This window comes from Centropristis striata, chromosome 19 (genome assembly GCF_030273125.1).
Source record: "Centropristis striata isolate RG_2023a ecotype Rhode Island chromosome 19, C.striata_1.0, whole genome shotgun sequence".
NCBI lineage: Eukaryota > Metazoa > Chordata > Actinopteri > Perciformes > Serranidae > Centropristis > Centropristis striata.
In genome coordinates, this window is record NC_081535.1 from 21,917,396 (window position 1) to 21,931,829 (window position 14,434).

General features: G+C 38.6%; 3 protein-coding genes across 3 annotated transcripts; all 3 read left to right on the plus strand.

The window, feature by feature from the left end:
- The first annotated feature begins 348 nt into the window (after positions 1-348).
- On the plus strand, positions 349-5,315 carry LOC131992935 (torsin-1A-like). The gene is made up of 5 exons (XM_059358647.1): positions 349-355; positions 2,046-2,398; positions 2,507-2,682; positions 4,841-4,968; positions 5,071-5,315. The coding sequence occupies exons 1-5, from the start codon at positions 349-351 to the stop codon at positions 5,313-5,315; spliced, it is 909 nt and encodes a 302-aa protein (XP_059214630.1).
- Positions 5,316-5,852: 537 nt separating this feature from the next.
- On the plus strand, positions 5,853-9,741 carry LOC131992936 (torsin-1A-like). The gene is made up of 6 exons (XM_059358649.1): positions 5,853-5,915; positions 7,288-7,342; positions 7,954-8,219; positions 8,309-8,484; positions 9,268-9,395; positions 9,497-9,741. Exons 1-6 carry the CDS (start codon positions 5,853-5,855, stop codon positions 9,739-9,741), a joined length of 933 nt encoding a protein of 310 aa, XP_059214632.1.
- A 1,421-nt stretch (positions 9,742-11,162) lies between these two features.
- On the plus strand, positions 11,163-14,060 carry LOC131992937 (torsin-1A-like). Its single transcript, XM_059358650.1, has 5 exons — positions 11,163-11,185; positions 12,026-12,329; positions 12,429-12,604; positions 13,410-13,534; positions 13,638-14,060. The coding sequence occupies exons 1-5, from the start codon at positions 11,163-11,165 to the stop codon at positions 13,880-13,882; spliced, it is 873 nt and encodes a 290-aa protein (XP_059214633.1). The 3' UTR covers positions 13,883-14,060.
- Positions 14,061-14,434: the final 374 nt, after the last annotated feature.

The following is a 14,434-nucleotide window of genomic DNA, read 5'->3' on the forward strand; positions in this document are numbered from 1 at the left end:
CACAAAAAAACATAATTAAGCAAAATAAATAAAACAGATATATGTTTTTGCAAATGAACCATAACCAACAATGAGGATAAAGAAATATGAATGAATGAGATTATACTTCTGTCAAAATGTAAATTACCATATTTAACCCACATAGAAACTCCAATCTGCAGTGTGGAGCTGCCCTCTACTGGCTGCTGTGATTTTAATAAGATCTTTATTACTTTTTTTCCCTGTGTGACATCTCCTGCTTATGATTTGTGCTATATAGTTTAATTAATAAATAGAGGCACAAACTCACAATTAATCATACTACAAAAACCCTCAGTGAGCTGGGGCTTTTGTGGGGTCTGGGGCCTCATGGCAGGTAATCTTTATTATTGGTCAACAACTGGTTAACATCAAAACTATTCATTAAAAGTTGCTCAACAGGTTCACGTTGCAGGAAGTTAATTTCATAAGGACTCTAGTCTGCGAATGAGTGAAGTCTTCCCTTGTGATGTCTTACCATATAAACACTGCTGACATCAGGAATTAAGCATTTTTGATTATGAAAGCAGTACAAATATATTTTTTGTTGACTATTATTTTGACAACAAGTGTCCTGGTAAACACATTTGATCCAATCACAGACTGGATTGCTGGTGTCAAGAGTTTGTGGCAGAAGATCTACAATACAGGTGAAAGATGTGATTCAACATGGATTTCCTTCAACTCAACAGGTGAGGCAAATGTGAAGACAGTTGTGCTGAATTTATAAAGTTTGTTGAGCCCACTTGAGTCCGTTTAACCTGGAACCTGGACAAAATTTCAATGCAACCTGACTCACTTACAGGTCGAACTATCACATCACTTCACCTTATAATAACTCATTCATAATAATAACTTTCAACCTCATAATAACTCATCCATCCATTATCCTTAACTGCTTATCTGAACTCGGGTCGTGGGGGGCTGGAGCCGATCCCAGTGGACATTGGGTAAGAGCCGGGATACACCCTGGACAGGTCGCCAGCAGTGGCGGTTCTAGACCCATTTTACTGTGGGGGCCAAGGAGGGGCCAGTATTTAATCAGAGGGGCACATTAGCACATAAAAAAATGGCAAGGATGATATTTAAGCATTCAAAACCTTTATTTAAGCTTATTTAAACATCTTATCTAAGTATATTTGAAAGATACAAATACATTGATTTAAACAATGAGACTAACAACAATAACAGTTTTTTTGTACGGCAATGACATTTCCTAATTTTTGTGCACAATCACTTTTTTATTTTGAAAGTGCAGTACAGTGAGAATGATCTTTATATATTTATATATACACAATATTTTATTGCACAGTTAAACTATTATACAATGTACACATTCTGGGTTCCTTTTGTGTACAATGAGATATTGTTTGAACAAAAAAAGGTTAGAATTGTTCCATTGTTTATCGTTATAAATTGATCAGTTTATTATTAATTTGACACAGGGGCCACAGCAGGGGCCAAAGGCTTCTTCACAGGGGCAGTGGCCCCTGGAGGCCCCTGTGTAGAACCACCACTGGTCGCCAGACTATCGCAGGGCAGACACACAGACACAGAGAACCCTCGCTGACACAGGGAGAACATGCAACTCCACACAGAAGAGCCACTGGCCAGAGTCAAACCGTCGACCCTCTGTCTGTGAGGCAAGAGTGCTTACCACTAAACCACCGGGTAGCCCCTTTACAATAATACAATTATATTTATTTCTTTGGTTGGTCAGCCGCCTTTAGCAAGCTTCCTATTAGAGGGATTAGCTGGATCCATGACAGTGTGGACAATTTGCAAGAAGACCTCTACAACTTGTCTCAAAGTGATTTGTGACTTATTTGGTATGTACCTTTATAAACCTAAGGCAGGTTGAACAATCAATTAAGTTTGACCTCTTTAAGCACTCGTCACACCCTTTCTGCATCAGATCAAGAACAAAGAAAGCTTGTAAAACATTAAATGAATGTCGATTTCTTCATTTGTGGTGTTATTTATATAATATTCCTGCCCATTGTGACTTATTATTTCTGTCTCTGAAGCCCTACCTGTGAGCTGTTTGGTTCCTTTTTTATTTATTTTTCAATTAATTCCAAACACTCCTGTTGACTCTGCTGTGTACTCTCTAGCTCTCAAGGCTGACCTGCAAAACAAACTGTTCGGACAGCACATCGCGTCAAGCATCATCCTGAAAACTGTGAGTGGATTCATGAGCAACGAGAACCCGAAGAAGCCCCTGGTGCTCTCTCTGCACGGACCGACTGGCACAGGGAAGAGCTTTGTTAGCCAGCTGATCGCTGAAAACATTTTTAATGAGGGAATGAACAGCAGCTTCGTTCATCTTTTCACATCCACACTCCACTTCCAGAATAAAAGTAAATTTGAGACCTATGAGGTATGACAAAAAGGAAACACAATTCTTACACAGAGGCACCATTCTGTTTGGCCTACTTTATAAGTTAATTTAATAATTTACAATAAACATTTTTATTTTTTTCCTCAGACACAGTTACAGCAGTGGATCAAAGGCAATGTCACCAACTGTGAACGGTCCATGTTCATCTTTGATGAGATGGACAAGATTCATCCTGGCTTGATTGACAGCATAAAGCCGTACCTGGACTACAACATCAAGCTGGATGGAGTTTCTTATCGGAAAGCAATCTTCATCTTCCTCAGGTAAAATGCACTTGTTGATGTCTGACCAATCAGATCTGAACCACAGAGGAGGAACCACAGAAATGTAGGTAAGAAAAAGCTGTTTGACAATGGATTGTAATGAACTTATATTTTTTTAATTTAGTGACGTTTACCAGGTCACGTTAGATAACTGGGGTTGTGATATAACAATAACTTTATTTATATAGCACCTTTTAAAAACAGCAGTTTACAAAGTGCTTCTACAGAGAGCAGTTAATCACAACAAAGTTGATGCCATGAGGCTAAAAACAATTCTTACATTAAAAGAAAAACAATAAGAGACAGAGGAGGAACAATCACAAGACATTCTCAGATACACAGAAAAAATAAAAGGTAAAAGGAGTAAAAAAAATGGGAAAAAGGCGAAGAAGTAAAAAGGAGTGGTGAGATAGAAAGCATTACATAAAAGCAAGTCTATAAAAGTGGGTTTTAAAAAGTCATTTAAAAGAAGTTACTGACTCTGCGCACCTTATCTCCTCGAGCAGCTTGCTACAAAGTCGGAGCTCTCTGGTGGAGAAAGCCCGGTCAACTTTGGTTTTCAGTTTTGATTTTGGAACGGTCAGAAGGACGCCACCAGAGGATCTGAGGACGCAGGTTGGCTCGTATGGAGTTAATAATTCTCTTAAATAGCCAGGAGCCAGACCTAAAAGAGCTTTAAAAGTGATAGTAAAATCTTAAAATCAATCCTAAAACGAACAGGGAGCCAGTACAAAGAAGCTGAAACAGGGGTGATGTGATGCCGTCTGTTAAAACCGGTAATAAGCCAAGTTACTGCTTTTTGAACCAGTTGGAGGAGAGAAAGGGATTTCTGGGAGATGCCTGAGAGGAGGGAGTTACAGTTATCTAAATGGGAGAATATGAGAGTGTGAATGACTTTTTCCAGGTCAGAGGGTAACAGCATGGGTTTGATTTTGGAGATGGAGCATAGATGGAAAAAACAGGACTGGACAACTTTTCTGATGTGAGGGTCAAAAGTAAGGTTTGAGTCGAATGTGACTCCCAGATTTCTGTCGGTAGACTTTATGTTGGCGGATAGTGGACCGAGATGATTTTGGAAGTGACTGATGGTGTGAGGAGGACTGAACAGTATGATTTCAGATTTGGAGTTATTGAGGCGAAGTTTTGGGCCATCCAACGGTTAATATCCTTAAGACAATCGAACACAGCCGCTAAGCTTCCAGAATCAGATGGTCTCTGGGGAAGGCATATCTGTGTGTCGTCTGCGTAGCAATGGAAGAACACATTATGGCACTGGATAATGTGTCCTAGAGGGAGCATATAAATTGAAAATAAAATCAGACCTAAAATTGAACCTTGCGGTACGCCACAGGTAATGCGAGTTTTAGAAGTAGTAAAATTACCTATGGAGACTGCAAAGGTTCTGTCTAAAAGATACAAATAAAACCAACCAAGTGCAGTGTCTCTGATGCCAACCCAGTTCTTAAGGCGGTCAATTAAAATGGCATGGTCGACAGTGTCGAAGGCTGCACTTAAATCTAAAAGAATTAAAATAGCACTCTCCCCCCTGACGGCTGCTAAAAAGAGGTCATTGGTTACTTTCAGGAGGGCAGTTTCTGTGCTGTGTAAGGCTCTAAAACCAGATTGAAGATGTTATTTTTACACATAAATGCTAAAAGCTGAGTAGAAACTACTGTCTCTAAAACTTGAGATAAAAGGGAGAGTTTAGAAATAGGCCTAAAATTAGGGATCAAGGTTTGGTTTCTTTAAAAGAGGTTGGACCACAGCATGTTTAAAAGCAGATGGAACAATACCTGCTGTGAGGGATCTGTTTACAATTGTTAAAATACTGGGTCCAACTGTGTCAATAGCTCCTTTAAGAAATTTGGTTTGAGGTTCTGTGGTTCCAGATGTAGGAGCGATTGTCTTGTAATTTTTCATGTTCTTCATAAAATGTTTGCATTTGCTGATTTACATGGTTTCTGCTAATCTTGCCATTTTTGTTGCTTTATATCCCAAAATCAACATTTACAATGACACACCCTGTTTTTTCCAGAAACTACAACCAACGACATTTAAATTGATTTGTATAATTATGCATAGTCTTATATTATAAGTGTAAATGTGGTCTCAACCTAATTTGAGTATGTCTCCTAACTGTTTCTAATCTTCCTCCTAGTAATACTGGAGCAGACATCATCACACAGAAAGCTTTAGAGTTTGTGAGAGAGGGGCGAGATCGAGAAGAGATCGAGCTAAAAGATCTGCAGACATCACTCTCTGAATCAGCATTTAACAACATTGAAAGTAAGTAGACTTTTTTTGTCATTGCACAAAAATAAATTATATGAAAAAAGCTTTATTTCTTTTAGATTTTTACTACTGTCAGTGTCTCTCATTGATTTCCAGGTGGCCTGTGGCATTCAAACTTGATTGATGCGAACTTGGTGGATTTCTTCATCCCGTTTCTGCCTCTGGAGCACCGACATGTTGTTCAGTGCATCATGGCCGAGATGAGAGCCAGAAATCTTCGGCCAGACAAGGATGTGGCAGACAAAGTGGCCAGAGACTTTGAATATTTCCCCAAATTTGACAGAGTGTTCTCTTCTAAAGGCTGCAAGACAGTAGAGAGCAATTTGTACTTCTACATATAATTCCATCTGATGGACTCATATGATTATAACTTTTCTAACATGTAAAAATGCTCTCTGCCAGATAACTGAGGAGAGGATGTCAAGCTGTATAATCATACCATAAGTAAATTGGAGTGAACCTACCTGAAGTGTGTTTGTGAAGCTGATAATATGTATACATTGTGTCTACATAGAATGTTGAGTTAAAGACGGTTAAACTTGTGCTTAGCCTTTTGCCTGTTGCTATGCTTATCTAGGCCCAATTACTTTACCCGGTCCATGAGAGAATTAGAAAACCTTCAGAGGAGTTGGAAGGAGAAGGAGAATTGGTTCCTGGTGGGCTCCCGCGGTCCTTTGCTGGATGTGGTTGCAGACTAGTTGCTGCTGTCTTCTGAGTGAAGTCGCCTTCTCGCTCCTGTTACACTTGAAGCAGCTGAGGGACCTTCTGTGGTGGTCTCTGGGCTGTTGTAGTAGTCGAGAGAGGGTAGGCCATGGCTGCAGGGTTTCTTATCTCTGGAGGGAGATCCCAACGGGAGGATCCAAGCCTGTCCTGGCCAGATGCTGGAGGCCCTGTCCTCTGAGTGGAGCAGGGTCTGTCTCTCATGGGAGACGGTGGAGAGGGTAATAGAAAAATAAAGCAGAGGCTGCAGGGTTTTATAACCCATGAGACTTCCTGTGAAGACGGAGGTTCTTTCTGACCAATGAAGTTATCAAACATGAATGGATGGATGATTATATCGTCCGCGCTGGTCATTCAAACTACACAAATTATATGGGCACAAAACGCACTACAGGGGCCACCATTAAATATGAAATTATGTCATTTTATTCATAGGTTCACCAGAAACAATTGCCTTACAAATACTATAATAAAAGTGCATTCTTAAAAGTTTAATTTGAACTAAATTTCTCCTACTTTTCTAAGTTTGTTGATGTGACAGCCCTGGTGTGATCACAAAATCAAACAAAAAAATAAAGATATGTGCTAAATTATATTCAGGTTTCATTACCATTAGTCATAATGGTAGGTTGGTTTAATAGTTCCTCTATGTCATCTCTATGTGCGATCAGGTTTATTTTACGTTCAAACATAAATGAACTGTCCGATTTAAACACTGTCAATCACAGAACAACAATATCTGTAAACAACATTCAATATGAAAAGCTCATTTGCAAAAATGGAGAAAAGGCCATTCTTAAAATTAATCAACCAACATCCATTTGGGCACACAATTTAATCACATTATTTATGAAAAAAGAAAAACAATTCTATGTCTCTCATCAAAACATCCTTGTTTGAAGGATATTCCTTGGCTTGCATGAACACAAAAAAACATGATTAAGCAAAAAAACAAAACAGATATATGTTTTTGCAAATGAAACATAACCAACGATGAGGATAAAGAAATATGAATGAATGATATTATACTTCTGTCAAAATGTAAATTAACATATATAACCCACATAGAAACTCCAGTCTGCAGTGTGGAGCTTCTCTCTTGGCTGCTGTGATTTTAATAAGATCTTATTACTTTTTTTCCCTGTGTGACATCTCCTGCTTATGATTTGTGCTCTATAGTTTAATTAATAAATAGAGGCACAAACTCACAATTAATCATACTACAAAAACCCTCAGTGAGCTGGGGCTTTTGAGGGTCTGGGGCCTCATGGCAGGTAATCTTTATTATTGGTCAACAACTGGTTAACATCAAAACTATTCAGGTTCAACTTTTATAATTAATGGGACACGTCAACAACAGCTCATGAAAAGTTGCTCAACAGGTTCATGTTGCAGGAAGTTAATTTCATAAGGACTCTAGTCTGCGAATGAATGAAGTCTTCCCTTGTGATGTCTTACCATATAAACGCTGCTGACATCAGGAATTAAGCATTTTTGATTATGAAAGCAATACAAATATATTTCTTGTTGACTATTATTTTGACAACAAGTGCCCTCGTGAACACGTGTGATCCGATCACACTGTTGGAGAAGATTTACACTACAAGTAAAAGATGTGATTCAACATGGATTTCCTTCAACGCAACAGGTGAGGCAAATGTGAAGACAGTTGTACTGTGTTTATAAAGTTTGTTGAGAACAACTGAGTCAGTTTAATCTGGAACTTGGACACAGTTCAATGCAACCTGACTCACTTACAGGTCGACCTAACACCTCACCTCACCTTATAATAATACAATTGTATTTATATTGTTGGTTGCATGCAGCCACTTTCAGCAAGCTTCCTATTAGAGGGAGCAATCTCAGAATAAATAAGGGAAAAGGTGTGTTTGAAATAAGTTGGATCCATGACAGTGAGGACATTTTGCAAGAAGACCTCTACAACTTGTCTCTAAGTGAGTTGACTTTTTTGGTATGTACCTTTAAAAACCTAAGGCAGGTTGAACAATCAATCAAGTTTGACCTCTTTAAGCACAAGTCACACCCTTTCTGCATCAGACCAAGAACACAGAAAGTTTTACATTAAACATTAAATGAATGAAGATTTCTTTATTTGGTTTTATTTCTATAATATTCGTGCCCATTGTGACTTATTATTTCTGTCTCTGAAGCCCTACCTGTGAGCTGTTTGGTTCCTTTTTATTTTATTTTCAATTAAGTCTAAACTCTCCTGTTGACTCTCTGCTGTGCACTCTCAAGCTTTCGAGGCTGACCTGCAAAACAAACTGTTCGGACAGCACATCGCGTCAAGCATCATCCTGAAAGCTGTGAGTGGATTCATGAGCAACGAGAACCCGAAGAAGCCCCTGGTGCTCTCTCTGCACGGACGGACCGGCACAGGGAAGAGCTTTGTCAGTAAGCTGATTGCTGAAAACATTTTCAAAGTGGGAACGGATGGCAGCTTCATTCATGTTGTCCCAGCCCATATTCACTTCCCACATGAAAGTAAATTGGAGACCTATAAGGTATGACAAAAAGGAAACACAATTCAAAACAGAGCCACTGTTCTGTTTGGCCTACTCCATGAATAAATTAAATCCTTTTTTTTCCTCAGACACAGCTTCAGCAGTGGATCAAAGACAATGTCACCAACTGTGAACGCTCCATATTCGTCTTTGATAAGATGGACAAGATGCATCCTGGCTTGATTGACAGCATAAAGTCTTACCTGGACTACTACTTCAAGCTGGATGGAGTTTCTTATCGGAAAGCTGTCTTCATCTTCCTCAGGTAAAATGCACTTGTTGATGTCTGACCAATTACAATCAATCAATCAGATCTGAAACGCACATGTGGGTAAGAAAATAAATTTGGAGGAATTAAATCAAATCAAATCAAATCAATTTTATTTATATAGCCCAAAATCACAAATCACAGATTTGCCTCAAAGGGCTTCACAGACTGTACATGGTACGACACCCTCTGTCCTTAGACCCTCACATTGGCCAGGGAAAAACTCCTTGAATAAAACCCTTTTAACAGGGAAAAAGAAGAAGAAACCTCAGGGAGAGCGACAGAGGAGGGATCCATCTCCCAGGACGGACAGACGTGCAATAGATGTCGTTGTACAGGGCAGATCAACAGAGTAGAATAGAGTAGATAGAGGTTGAAGGGGGAGAGTGAGGGAGGATAGAGAGAGACGTAAATGTAAATGTTTATTAATTGATTCAAACCTGCATGTAAACAGGCAAGAGCACTGGGAGAATGCTGTCTGACAATGTATTGTAAGGAAATTACATTTTTTAAATTTAGTGATCTTCAAAGTCACCTTTTTATGTTTTTCATAAAATGTTTGCATTTACTGATTTACATGGTTTCCGCTAATCTTGCCATTTTTGTTACTTCATATCCCAAAATCAACATTAACGATCAGCACACCCTGTTTTTGCAGAAAATACAGCCAACAACATTTAATTGATTTGTGTGATTGTGCTTAGTTTTATATTTTCTAAGTGTAAATGTGGTCACAATCTAATTTGAGTGTCTCCTAACTGTTTCTGATCTTCCTCCTAGTAATACTGGAGCGGATATCATCACACAGAAAGCTTTAGAGCTCTGGAGAGAGGGGCGAGATCGAGAAGAGATCGAGCTAAAAGATCTGCAAACATCACTCTCTGAATCAGCATTTAACAACATTGAAAGTAAGTAGACTTGTTTTTTTCATGACACAAAAATAGATTGTACTAAAAGCTTTCTTTCTTTTGGGTTTTTACTACTGTCAGTGTCTCTCATTGATTTCCAGATGGCTTTTGGCATTCAAGCTTGATTGATGAGAACTTGGTGGACTTCTTCATCCCGTTTCTGCCTCTGGAGCACCGACATGTTGTCCAGTGCGTCATGGCTGAGATGAGAGCCAGAAATATTCAGCCAGACAAGAAGGTGGCAGACCAGGTGGCCAGAGGTTTAAACTATTTCCCCAAATTTGACAGAGTGTTCTCTTCTCAAGGCTGCAAGACAGTAGAGAGCAATTTGAACTTCTACATGTAATTCCAGCATCTGATGGACTCATAAGATTGTAATTTTTCTAACATGTAAAAATGCTCTCAGACAAATAACTGAGGAGAGGAAGTCAAGCTATATAATCATACCATTAGTAAACTGGAGTGAACCTACCTGTAGTGTGTTGGTGAAACTGATAATACATACATTGTGTCTACATACATGAGAATGTTGAGTTAAAGATGTTGAACTATAAAGATGAATTCATGAGTGTTAATTGGCTTCTGATGCTTTCAGCTAATAGCAGTTCTCTTTCTTTACCTGAACAAAAACAACAAACCTGTCTTTGTCTATAAAGCATTAATTATGGAGCTCTATTTGATTTTAATTAAGTCTCTTTTCTAAGGTTGTTGCTGTGACAGCCCTGGTGTGATCACAAAATCAGTCTGTGTATAACAAAAAAATAAAGATATGTTTGGACAAAAGCGTCAGCTAAATGACATGTAATGTGTGTGTAGTTTGGTTTAATAGTTCCACTATGTGCAATCAGGTTTATTTTACGTTCAAACATAAATGAACTGTCTGATTTAAACACTTGAACTGTCAATCACAGAACAACAATATCTGTAAACAACATTCAATATGAAAAGCTCATTTGCAGAAATGGAGAAAAGGCCATTCTTAAAATGAATCAACCAACATCCATTTGAGCGATATTCCTTTGTTTGCATGAACACAAAAAAAACATAATTAAGCAAAATAAATAAAACAGATATGTATACTTTTTTGCAAATGAGCCATAACCGACAATGATGATAAAGAAATATGAATGAATGAGATTTTACTTCTGTCAAAATGTAAATTAACATATATAACCCACATAGAAACTCCAATCTGCAGTGTGGAGCTGCCCTCTACTGGCTGCTGTGATTTTAATAAGATCTTTATTACTTTTTTTTCCCTGTGTGACATCTCCTGCTTATGATTTGTGCTCTATAGTTTAATTAATAAATAGAGGCACAAACTCACAATTAATCATACTACAAAAACTCTCAGTGAGCTGGGGCTTTTGTGGGTCTGGGGCCTCATGGCAGGTAATCTTTATTATTGGTCAACAACCGGTTAACATCAAAACTATTCAGGTTCAACTTTTATAATTAATGGGACATGTCGACAACAACTCATGAAAAGTTGCTCAACAGGTTCACGTTGCAGGAAGTTAATTTCATAAGGACTCTAGTCTGCGAATGAGTGAAGTCTTCCCTTGTGATGTCTTACCATATAAACACTGCTGACATCAGGAATTAAGCATTTTTGATTATGAAAGCAGTACAAATATATTTTTTGTTGACTATTATTTTGACAACAAGTGTCCTGGTAAACACATTTAATCCAATCACAGACTGGATTGCTGGTGTCAAGAGTTTGTGGCAGAAGATCTACAATACAGGTGAAAGATGTGATTCAACATGGATTTCCTTCAACTCAACAGGTGAGGCTAATGTGAAGACAGTTGTGCTGAATTTATAAAGTTTGTTGAGCCCACTTGAGTCTGTTTAACCTGGAACCTGGACTAAATTTCAATGCAACCTGCTTGTAGGTCGAACTATCACATCACCTCACCTTATAATAACACATTCATAATAATAACTTTCAACCTTTCAATTTCATAATAAATCCATTATCCTTAACTGCTTATCTGAACTCCGGTTGCGGGGGGCTGGAGCCGATCCCAGTGGACATTGGGCAAGAGCCGGGATACACCCTGGACAGGTCGCCAGACTATCGCAGGGCAGACACACAGACACAGAGAACCCTCGCTGACACAGGGAGAACATGCAACTCCATACAGAAGAGCCACTGGCCAGAGTCGAACCGTCGACCCTCTGTCTGTGAGGCAAGAGTGCTTACCACTAAACCACCGGGTATCCCCTTTACAATAATACAATTATATTTATTTTTTTGGTTGGTCAGCCGCCTTTAGCACGCTTCCTATTAGGGAGGGATTAGCTGGATCCATGACAGTGTGGACAATTTGCAAGAAGACCTCTACAACTTGTCTCTAAGTGACTTATGACTTATTTGGTATGTACCTTTATAAACCTAAGGCAGGTTGAACAGTCAATCAAGTTTGACCTCTTTAAGCACTCGTCACACCCTTTCTGCATCAGATCAAGAACAAAGAAAGCTTGTAAAACATTAAATCAATGTTGATTTCTTCATTTGTGGTGTTATTTATATAATATTCCTGCCCATTGTGACTTATTATTTCTGTCTCTGAAGCCCCACCTGTGAGCTGTTTGGTTCCTTTTTTATTTATTTTTCAATTAAGTCTAAACTCTCCTGTTGACTCTGCTGTGTACTCTCTAGCTCTCAAGGCTGACCTGCAAAACAAACTTTTCGGACAGCACATCGCGTCAAGCATCATCCTGGAAGCTGTGAGTAGATTCATGAGCAACGAGAACCCAATGAAGCCCCTGGTGCTCTCTCTGCACGGACCGACTGGCACAGGAAAGAGCTTTGCTAGCCAGCTGATCGCTGAAAACATTTTCAAAGTGGGAATGAACAGCAGCTTCATTCATCTTTTCTCATCCACACTTCACTTCCCACATAAAAGTAAATTTAAGACCTATGAGGTATGACAAATAGAAAACACAATTCAAACATAGAGGCAACGTTTGACCTATTGTATGAATAAACTAAAGAGTAAATTACCTCTTAAATTGTTTCCTTAGACACAGTTACAGCAGTTGATCAAAGGCATTGTCACCAACTGTGAACGCTCCATGTTCATCTTTGATGAGATGGACAAGATGCATCCTGGCTTGATTGACAGCATAAAGTCTTTCCTGGGGTACCACAACATGCTGGATGGAGTTTCTTATCAGAGAGCCATCTTCATCTTCCTCAGGTAAAATGCACTCGAGGTCTGAATGGTAAATGGACTGCACTTGTACATCGCTTTTCTAGTCTTTGTGACCACTCATAGTGTTTACCACTGCAGATAGCGCTCATTCACCCATTCACACAGACATTCATACTGGTGGCTGATGCTACCCTAAATGGTGCCACCATCAGGAATTCATTCACACACCAATGAACACATCATTGGGAGCAATTTGGGGTTCAGTATCTTGCCCAAGGATATGTAGGCTGCCATGGTCAGGGATCAAATCACCAACATTCTGCCCACTCTATCAACTGAGCAGCAGCCGCCCCGTCTGATCAGTCAGAATCAATCAATCAGAGCTGAACCACAGAGGTGGGAAGTGTGGATAAGAAAATAATTTTGGAGGAATTAAATGTTTATTAATTCATTCAAACCTGCATGTAGACATGCAAGAGCACTGGGAGAATGCTGGCTTACAATGTATTGTAATGAAATTAAATTTTTTTTAGTTCAGTGATGTTCAAAGCCACCTTGGAAAACTCTGGTCATGGTATAAGGCTCTGTGGTTCCAGAAACAGGAAAGATAGTCTTGTAGTTTTTTTATGTTCTTCATAAAATGTTTGCATTTGCTGATTGACATGGTTTTTGATAATTTTGCAATTTTTTTTCTCACTGCATGTCTCAAAATCAACATTTACAATCAGCACACCCTGGTTTTGAAGAAAATACAACCACAATACAATTATGCAAAGTTTTTTATATGCTAAGTCTAAATGTGGTCACAATCTAATTTGAGTATGTCTCCTGTTTCTGATCTTCCTCCTAGTAATACTGGAGGGGATATGATCACACAGAAAGCTTTAGATTTCTGGAAGGAGGGGCGAGAACGAGAAGAAATCGAGCTACAAGATCTGGAAAAATCCCTCTCTGAATCAGCATTTAACAATGAAAGTAAGTAGATTTATTTTTGTCATCACACAAGAATAGATTGTACTAAAAAAAGCTTTCTTTCTTTAGGGTTTTTACTACTGTCAGTGTCTCTCATAATTTCCAGATGGCTTATGGCATTCAAGCTTGATTGACGAGAACTTGGTGGACTTCTTCATCCCATTTCTGCCTCTGGAGCACCGACATGTCTTTCAGTGCGTCATGGCTGAGATGAGAGCCAGAAATCTTCAGCCAGACAAGAATGTTGCACACAGGTTTACCAGAGATTTTGAATATTTCCCCAATTTTTTCAGAGTGTTTTCTTTTAAAGGCTGCAAGACAGTAGAGAGCAATTTGAACTTCTACATATAATTCCAGCATCTGATAGACTCATATGATTGTAATTATTCTAACATGTAAAAATGCTCTCAGACAAATAATTTAGGAGTGTCCATCTGTAGAATCATACCATTAGTAATCTGGAGTGAACCTACCTGTAGTGTATTTGTGAAACTGATAATACTTACATTGTGTCTACATATATGAGAATGTTGAGTTAAAGATGTTAAACTATAAAGATGAGTTCATGAGTGTTAATTGGCTTCTGCAGCTTTTAGCTAATATCATTTTTGTTTCTTTACCTGAACAATAACAACAAACCTGTCTTTGTCTATAAAGCATTAATTATGGAGCTCTGCAGCTCACAAAATGTAGTAAAATGTTGTCAGACGAGTCGAAATGTAGCTGAATAAAGCATATGTTGGTTACTTATTAATTGTAAATCATTTGGTATGTGGATATGCTTATGAGTATGCTGAAGTACAATTTTCAGGGCACTTTTTACTTTAATTGAGTATTTCCTTAAAAGCCTAAATATTGTACTTTTTACTCCACTACATTTAGATGGCAGCTTTAGCTACTTTT